The sequence below is a fragment of the Pseudorasbora parva genome, chromosome 9, assembly GCF_024679245.1.
Source record: "Pseudorasbora parva isolate DD20220531a chromosome 9, ASM2467924v1, whole genome shotgun sequence".
NCBI classification, from domain to species: domain Eukaryota; kingdom Metazoa; phylum Chordata; class Actinopteri; order Cypriniformes; family Gobionidae; genus Pseudorasbora; species Pseudorasbora parva.
In genome coordinates, this window is record NC_090180.1 from 36765142 (window position 1) to 36775145 (window position 10004).

Below are 10004 nucleotides of genomic sequence, written 5' to 3' on the forward strand. Positions count from 1 at the left end.
GAATGTTGAGTAATTATTGGGCCCAAGTTGCATAATTTTATAAATCCTCAATTAAATGGTATAGCCTTTTCAGTCAATCATGTGTCAAGTACAGAAAGAATACACAAGGATGAGTCAAGGGGTAGATTTAAGATTGTGTATATTTTACAAAATAATATATTGCAACTGATGAATTTAAACACACAAGAACAAATTTGTTCATGACATGAACCAGGAATATGTCTTCACTGACTCCTAAGAGAGAGAAAGATTATGAAATGAAATGATTGTGAATGAAATAAAGAAACATTAAGTTGAACTTGTTTTTAAAGATCTTAGTCACCACAGAGCACAAACAATTAAATCAATTTTCATCATATACTGTTATTGCATTCTGTTCAAAGATTTGGCTGAACAGGTTCTTGAAACATTCATGTCAATAAAGCAAATTTTACTTTGCTCAAATTAGTTGTTTGAAACAAAGAAGAGCTGCAAAACGGAAATCCTCACAGCACGTGCATCTCTTTACTTCAGGAACGGCCCTCCCTTCCTGGATTGTTAACCCATTAGGAACCCTTGAGGGGGATCCCGATAACAGTGTCATTGCACTTTACTGCATTGACTATCAAAGGGCCGCTCACACAGTTTGTCGTTGCATTTTATTCTTAACCTGTCGTTGTCTTGGGGCCCCAGGCCAGCTCGGAGCCCCAAGCAACTGTTTTGGTTTGCTTGCCTAGTCGTGACGGGCCTGCATAGACCCTTCACCCCAAAAGTGTGATGCAACAGAACAAGATGGCATTAACTTTGCTTACTGCTTTTCTTTTCTTTGTACAGTGGATGAGTGCTCTGCGTGGTGAGATTTTACAGTTTAATATACTGTGGTTTGACTTCAGTATACTTTCACTCAACTGAAGTTGAGCTAATATCTTTATGAGAGAGTGTTTGTCTGTGTACATCTTATACTGTGAAAGTAATGATTAGTTAGCTGAATACAATGTGCTTCTTCAATAGGTGATGATCATACACTACACTGCTGTCTTACTCTGACAGACACCAGAATAGCAGTTCAAAACATTGTGGGTTATACTATACAAGAGAAATCATCAACATGTCCTCTTAGAGCTGTAAGGCAAGTTCAAAGTTATTATAATCATCACTATTTCAAATTTTATGAAAATGAAATAAGCCATAAAACATGAAGTATTATTTTTTCCATGTTCAGATTCCACACCAAAAAAGGCAGAGTTCTTTGTTCAGATCCAGAACACGAATGGCCTCAGAAAGCAATGAGGACAGTGGATGGGAGAATGACAAGAAAACCTGTCAAAACAACTATTATGTATTACACACATACAACAAAAACAATTCCACCTGTAACTACAACACATAAAACACCAGTAACAGAGACTGAGACCGGCACGAGTACAACTGAACCACCAACAGTGACAAGAATCGAAACATCTAGACCGGAGATTGAGATTACCAAACCAACCATCCATGATCGTCTGACAAGTTGCTGTCTTACTGTGACAGACACCAGAGTACCAGTTGAAAACATTGTGGATTATGACATGCAAGATACAGCACAATGTTCTATCAGAGCTATAAGGCAAGTTCAAAGTTATTATAATATAACAATATGAAGTGTCCAAAACGATAACATGAGAGTGCGTATCAATTGTATGAGTGCACTGATTGAAATGGTTATATTAAATTAAATGTTGCTTTAATAATGTGACAAAATAATACTGTGACAATGTGCTTTTAAGGGTAATTTATTGATAAGAAATTTAAAAAAGCACATACAGAAACATGTAGCTAATGCTTCACTCAGGTTTAAATGTTTAAGATAGCATCTTAATCTCTATCAAAACATTTTGAAAGCATTTCAAACTAAACACTGAAACAAAACCTGAAATACAACTTCAGAAATGTGTAAATGTAAAAACATTTGTTCAAAACCCTTATTATCAACTCAGATGTTGTAATACATCATAAGAAATTTGCATGCAACTAATACAAGTGTAAATGTAAAGGTTACACACAACATTATGGATGTCAAAGGGTACAGGTTTTCTCAAGGGTAAAAAAAAAAAAAAAAAGACAGATAATTGCTTTTGGATGGAAACATGTAAAGTCAGTCAAATTACTTATTAGTATCATAACATGAACAGACTAGTGTTACAATTAAAGCCAATAATGGGAGAGTTCACCCCAAGATATAGGTGACTTTGTTTCTTCAGGAGAACACAAATTAAGATTTTTACTGCAACTTTTGCATTTTGTCAGTCGTATTATATGTGTGAATGGAAAAAATATCTATGAGAGCAAAAAAACATGCATAAACAAATCCATATTAAACCCTGCGGCTCGTGGCGATGCTAAGATGTCCTAAGACACGGAGCACCGAAAGTGATCTCTCACGCATATCTCTACGCTAGATCATGTACACTGACCTCAAGTGATCGTGTGCTGAATGCTATTGGACGTCACATTCGACATAAAAAATTATATAAATACCGTTGGGTTTCTCGCACAAACCTGTTTTGTGTCTTAAGCCCCGTTTCCACCACAGGAACTTTACCCAGGAACCAGGAACTTTGGGTGGTACTTCGTGTGTTTAGACCGCAGGAACCAGGGTCTAAATGAAGTTCCGGGTAAATATTTCCCCCTCCAAACGGCCCTGCTCGCGAGGTAGTACTTTTTCAAAATTCAGGAACTTTCGAGGGCGGGACTTGGGCGCTGAACATGCTGATTGGTTGAGCTGACGCAGCATTTTATTTCAACTCGGCATTTTTAAAAGTCTTTTGCGAGGTTCGGTCTACGTTCAGTAATAATCAGTCTTACACGCCGCGCTCATGTTATGAAGATAATGTTGGAGTAATGACACAGCGTATATTGCCCCAGGCAGTTTTTACTTTTTTTTTTTTTCTCAGATGATTATTTAAACAATTTATATTATAATATATATTATAATAGCTTATAATATAATACTGTATTAGTCCTGGTGGCCGTTAAGAGTTGCTATGGCTTCAGTTAACACACTCCAGCTGCTGGAGAAAACAGCGTTGACATGTTTGATGTGGCAGACAAACTGCTTATATGACAAAATGTGTGCGATTGAAAGTCATTACATGTAAACACCAAATCGGTTTAGATAACGTCTGATGTAAACAGTCCACTAAATCTTTCAATCGGTACACACAAAAATGATTACTGTCCGTTAGGGCTGTCATTTTTGAAAAAAATCTAATTCGAACGGAATTCAAATATCAAGCAATGCATTCGAATATTCAATTATCTACAACGCCGTCATCTCCAGCAGCTGGAATGTGTTTACGGATGCCATAGCAACTCTCAACGGCCACCAGGACTTTACGGTTTTATAAAAGCTATTCATTTGTTGTAAAGTGTAATAACGTTAATCATCTCAGAAAAAAATAAATTCTAATGTCAGGCGCAGTTGAAGTAGTTAATGATTGTTTGCTTACATAGGCTTAGGGACAGTGTCATTATGCCAACATTATCTTCATAACTTCTTATGAAATAAAATGTTTCTCCCTCAGAAAAATGTATTTTCCTCTCTTGTCATGCTTGGTGCATGAGCGCGACGTGTGCTCTTCAGTGGTGAAGGCGCGCGCTGTGCCTACATCACATAAGGACGCACACTCAAAAGTAATCCGGTCAGGTCATTTACATGGTGAAATGTTTAGTTTGATCGATTCATGAAAAGGTTTATCCACCCATCTCAAAACGATTACAATTTCATTCAGTTTGGGCATTTTTATTACGATTGAGGTGTTTATATGGAGCATTTTCCTTCAGATTGGACTTTTAAACTGATTACAGTGCTCCATGTAAACGCACCGACAGTAAAAACAATTGCGCTACATGGCACTTTAAAAACCGGATAGTTTATTTATAGTTCGATTACGGATATTTCACGTCATCTTCGCATGCATATCGAAAAGTGACAGCCCTGGTCCGTCACTGGCTTGGAGGAACAGTCGCGTGCAGTCCTACATCACCGGACTAATTTGCCTAATCTTCTCGGAACTTTATCGCGGTCGAAACGCAGACAGCTGCAGGTCTGGGGGGGAGAAAAGTTCCTGTAAAAAAGTTCCTGGTACAAATTGTTCCGGGTAATTTTGGTGGAAACGGGGCTTTTGAACATCAACGTGTCGTCACAAGCCGGTTTGATATGGATTTCTCTGTGCATATTTTATTAACTCTTATGGATTTTGTTTCCATTCACATGCATTATCCCAGCTAACAGGGAACGTTCTCAGAACGTTGGCTAACGTTCTCTAAAAGTTCTCTCAAAGTTATCAAAAAACGTTCTTGCTGTAACGTTATTAGAACGTTGTGCCAACGTTATTTGCTGTTGAGTAACGTTCTAAAAACGTTACCTATAAAACGTTTTTCTTACATTGTTAGTGGAACGTTTTAAAAACGTTATTACATTAAAAAAGTATTAGTCATTACAAATTAGTCATACAGCTTTTTTCTCAAACTTCAGTACATAATTTGTATATCCAGAGACAACTTAATGACACTTAAATGCTATTTTCGAGTATATATTTATTTTTTTACAATCAGAAGAAAAATCTAGTAAACTTATTATGTATTAAATATAAATGTAATATAAATATAAAAGTCAATTATAAAAGTGGTTTTAGCTTTTTTTAAGAAAGTATAAGATGTCAATAAACAAAAGCAAGTACATTAAAGGAGAAAACAGGAATATTTTATTTGATCATACTCCACACCCTTATAAGAACGTTATTTAACGTTCTTAGAACCTAATGAGAACGTTAATACAACGTTCCGCAAACTGGACATTTCAACGTTCCTAGAACATTCAAAAACGTTTTTAGAACTTAATGAGAACGTTAGGGAAACGTTCTTATAACCTAAAATTGTTAGCTGGGATATGACTGACAGACTGCAACGGTTGGAGCTAAACATATTATTTTGTGTTCAACTGAAGAAACGAAATCACCTATATCTTGGATACCCTAGGGGTAAGCAGATAAACATCACATTTTCATTTTTGGGTGAACTATAACTTTAACCAAGCCACCAAATCAACTGTCCCACGGAGTAGACTTCAGGACAACATAAGTTGGTCTCTCACTTCTGTGCCTTGGAACCAGTTTAACTCAAATGCAGAAAGGACTGGATGCACATGCTAAATATTCTGAAATTAAGAAAAAAAGACACAAAAAAACAATAATCAGTAAACAGCAAATATTTTAATATTAATATTTGCATTCACATCTTTACTTTCACTAATTTGATGATGAAAAATAATTTTGAAACTGCTGAAAAGTCTCTAACATAAAAACAAGCCCATGGAGAGCGTCTGTGCGTTTTACATTTGTTTGCCGTTTAGCAGAATTCGCCCAGAATGACACAAAGCAAAGCGTAAAAAAATGATCAAAAGGACTCAACGAAACGTCATCATATCTAACATACCAAATCAGATAAGACACATTACAACTTCTTACATTAATGTAATACGAGGTTCTCGTCGCCATTTCCTCACAATAATGCTAGCATGCAATGCACAACAAGAGAAATATACCCTGACCACGAATTAAGGATTTGTTCTCTCGGTTTACTCATTGTTCAACTCAACAAAAGCTGACGTTATACTGCTAACGTTCTAGGAAGTTAGCTCGTCATTAAAACACTCAAACTGTTGAAATATACATAATTAGGTGATGACAGCACAACCATTCCATGAAATTACATTTACTGAATAAAATAAATCTAAAAATCGACTATATAATGCTGTTTATTGCTTACCTGTCGAGACCATGGACGAGACTTGCGTGCAGTGCAGATCGGAGAAGCCCTCAGCGGTCGCAGTTCTTTCCACGCATGCACAGCTTCCCAGCCAACATTCTATCATGGGGCCCATGTGGGCCCCATATATGCAGTAAACATGGGGCCTACATGGGTTTGTCCATGGGTTCCATGTGGCCCCATCTAAATTATCCCATATGAATCCCATATGGGGTCTGACTGGGGTTAATGTGGGGCCCAGCTGGGCAACACATATAAGACCCATATTGGTCCCACTTATGGTCCAGCCAACAAAATAAAGGTGGGGCCTGATTGGGGTCCAAATGGGCAGTAAACATGGGGCATACATGGGTTTGTCCATGGGTTCCATGTGGGCCCCATCTAAATTATCCCATATGAATCCCATATGGGGCCTGACTCGGGCTAATGTGGGGCCCAAATGAGCAACACATAAGACCCATATTGGTCGCACTTATGACATTTATATGGGCTAATTCATACAGGGCCCACATAGAACCCACGGACGAATTAGCCCATATAAATGTCATTTTGAACCTAAGTGGGGCCTAAATAGGCAACATTCATAATCATACATTGGCGCACAATATTCATCTGCTTGAATGGTCACTCATCTACAAAAAAAATTAAATATATATATATATATATATATATATATATATATATATATATATATATATATATATATATATATATATATATATATATATATATATATATATATATATATATATATATATGAAAATAAAAAAATGGATGGGAGACCGCCTGAATACCAGGTGCTGTTTGAAAAAAAAAAAATGCATGTAAAAGTTCAGTATATCAAGTTCTTTATTATAATTCATTTTCATTTCATTTCATTATAATTCATTCCTTGCTTCAAGACAACGTAAATTTTACCTAATTTTTTTTAATAGCTTCATGTACTTTATTAATTTGTGTAAATATGCCAGAAAGTCACAAGTGAAATTTACTTGTCTGTTGGATGTCTAATATTTACAAGTAAAAATTGAGTACATGTTTATATTTTACTTAAAACTCTAGTGTTTTAATTTTTACAAGATTATAAGCAAAATATGCATCATTTTTCCTGTTTTATTTACTTTGCCATAAAATAATTTTTTACAGTGTGTGCAATGTCGTGAAAATTTGTTTTGGCACGCAGTTTTTCGCATGCACATGATAAACCCTTCATAGCATGTATATTACACGCTCTTGGGTAGGATGGGGGTGGCGGGTTTGTGCATATAATATGCCATAAAGTTCGTATCATATGCACACGAAAAACTGCGTACCATATGCACGGCAAATCTCATTTTTACATTCCACGACATTGCACACTCGTATTATTGATACGCATTCTCATGTGATTTGGCTCAAGTGTCACACAGATTCTGTAAAAAAAAAAAAATTTGAGTACGTAATCAAGCAGTGTGTTTTTGAAAGTTGAACTTAACTACAATTACAACAATCATAACATCACATAAAGTTGTGTGGTTTCATTGACTGCTCTCGACCTGTGAATCATTGTTTCTAGTTTGCATGAGATGCACACTTAATAAATCCTTATCTTGAGCAAAATAAGCAAGCTGACATTCAGTACAATCTATATATATATATATATATATATATATATATATATATATATAGAGAGAGAGAGAGAGAGAGAGAGAGAGAGAGAGAGAGAGAGAGAGAGAGAGAGAGAGAGAGAGAGAATACATACAAATGTCATTTACGTTTTTAAGTTTGTCAAGCGATTTAAGCAATTCTTTTGAACCAGTCGGCGGGAGTCATTTTGTTTTTAGGCATGGAACTCAATAATGTCACTGTAAAAGGAACAGGCAGTAGACTCAGGAGATATAAATATTAACAAACTTCAATGCAAACTCTCACTAACATGGAAGAACAACATGGAAAACCATAACAGATACTGGAAAAATAATGAGGAACAGGGAAGAACTTAAATAGCAACTGAGGCCCCGTCCAAATGAAGCCAGAACTTTCCCAGGCCAATCTTTTTTTTCCTCGTTTCAAGAAATATCTGCATACACACGAGATCACAGAAACCGACTCAAAACGATGTAGTATACATGCCAGGCCAGTGTGTGGCGCTGTAATTCTGCCACAGAAATACACTAAAAACGGTGAGGAAGAATTGTGGCTAGAAGGGTTATAGCAGTGGTTGGAGGTGAGGCAAAATCTCACCATAAAATAGCAATAAATACATTTGCTACTTAACAGATGTGTTTTATTAACGCCTACACCTAACCCAACCCTAAACCTACCTTTACAATAATCAAAATACGGTAATTAAACAACGCAATATTGATGTGCGCATGGCCAGTGCCCGTAGTTGTATCCCGAAACTTTTTCACCATGCTGGACGTAGTGTGATGACATTACCGTTTCGCAAAATATACAGATTGGCTGTACACACGAAAACGGAAGATTGTCGTTTTCAGATTTATCCACTCTGGGACCCGATTTAAGAAAATATTGGATTCATGATTCCAAAACGCCGGATCCGTGTGGGCGAAACGCTGATACGGTAAAATGTATTCGTATACAGCTAAACGCGTCTCCGTGTGGACGAGGCCTGAAACAAGATAAGTAACTGAACACAGGTGAAATGAATGTGACTAACGAGGGTAACCATGGTGACAAACAAGTGGCGGGAAACTAAGACAGGAACACGTGACAGGATGAAAACACAACTGAAAGATCAACAAACAGAAAGACAAGTGACAGTCACTATAGAAGTGTTTTTTTGTTTTTGTTTTTTTGGGTTGTGAGGGAAAGATAACCTTGTTCAGTTTACCAGTTGACCCATTGTTATGGATCCAGTTTGTTTTTCCAGAGCAGCAACAGAGTTCTGCGAGTGTGTTTGTTTGTTCCCGGTCATGAATCGAAATGTCTGTGTTTTGATGGCAATTGGCACATAAGTGCATGCAATGCAAACAACGTAAACATATAGTGAATCGAAAGTTATCCAGGGATTGAGAACTCTCTCCACTAGTTCAGATGTTTTCGGAAAAAATCGGTACAGCGTATCTGTCTTTTATGAATTTGATAAAACTAAAATCTTCGGAGATATGAACGATGCAATACTACTCTATAGGTACTCAATATTAACATGAGATTTGCAGAAACTGTGTGTGTTATGTACCTTTTAAGATCCACTTTGATTCTTGAAGTGCACTCATACTATTCTGCGAAAGGTCCCTTTGTCAGAGAGAGTGGCATCATAACGCAAATATTGCCCAACTGTCACAAATAGCTTCATATTTCATGGTATGGAACCTATAAAAAAATTGATTACCTCTGCTTAATAACACACTCATTTATTACACTTTTATTCTTTTTTATCATTTTGTATCTAACATTATCTATTATTCTTATTGTGTTTCCTAAAGTACAATATTAAAATAACTGGTGTACACATTTGCATATTTACAGATTCATAACTGTGGAGAACAACACAATATGCTCTTCTCCAGAAGAACATTGGGTCCAGGATTACATGCAGAGCTTAAACAAAAGAAAAGCAACTGAAAAAACAGTCAAGAAAGAGTTTGACAATAATTACTTTTGTTTATTAAAGGAACAAGTTAAATACTTTTGTGTCAAACAGCCTTAAAAGTCTTCTGTATGAAATTTTTGGACAATTTTGTATGGCTTTTTATGTCTGTATAATCCCAGGATGACTGAATGACTTCTAAGTCTAATAAAAGAATAAGGTGATGGTAGCGAAAAATCAGCACTTTGGTTTTACTCAAACTTCATCTCTGTTTTGTCATGAATTTTATTTATGTTTTGTGTGGTGACTTATTTTGCACTTTGTTTTTCTTTCTTTCTTAATTTACTTAATTTAAAGGTGCTCTGTGTAACTTCTCCGTCCCTTAGAGTTCGTCTATTCAAAACAAAGACGTCTTGATAATGGCAAGTTTGAGCGCAGAATCTTAGGACATGTCGTTCAGCTCTGACAAAACGTTGCAAAACGCGCTTTAAACGGAAACGCTGGTGCGTTGAACACCCTGTTCTGATGATGCACGAGTTGCAACTATGGCAGCTGAGAAGTCCATTCTTTGTGTTCTTTTGGAAGAATTTGTATAAATACATCTTTAATACTGCAAAATACGCTCAATGTTATAGTCACTGCCCTTGCCGTGCAGAATAAAAAAGAACATACCAATCGA

At 36.3% G+C, this 10004-nt stretch overlaps 1 protein-coding gene across 1 annotated transcript; it reads left to right on the forward strand.

Moving 5' to 3' along the window:
- Positions 1–717: 717 nt before the first annotated feature.
- Positions 718–10004, forward strand: LOC137089036 (uncharacterized). The gene is made up of 4 exons (XM_067452465.1): positions 718–832; positions 991–1108; positions 1202–1588; positions 9265–10004. Exons 1-4 carry the CDS (start codon positions 757–759, stop codon positions 9443–9445), a joined length of 762 nt encoding a protein of 253 aa, XP_067308566.1. The 5' UTR covers positions 718–756; the 3' UTR covers positions 9446–10004.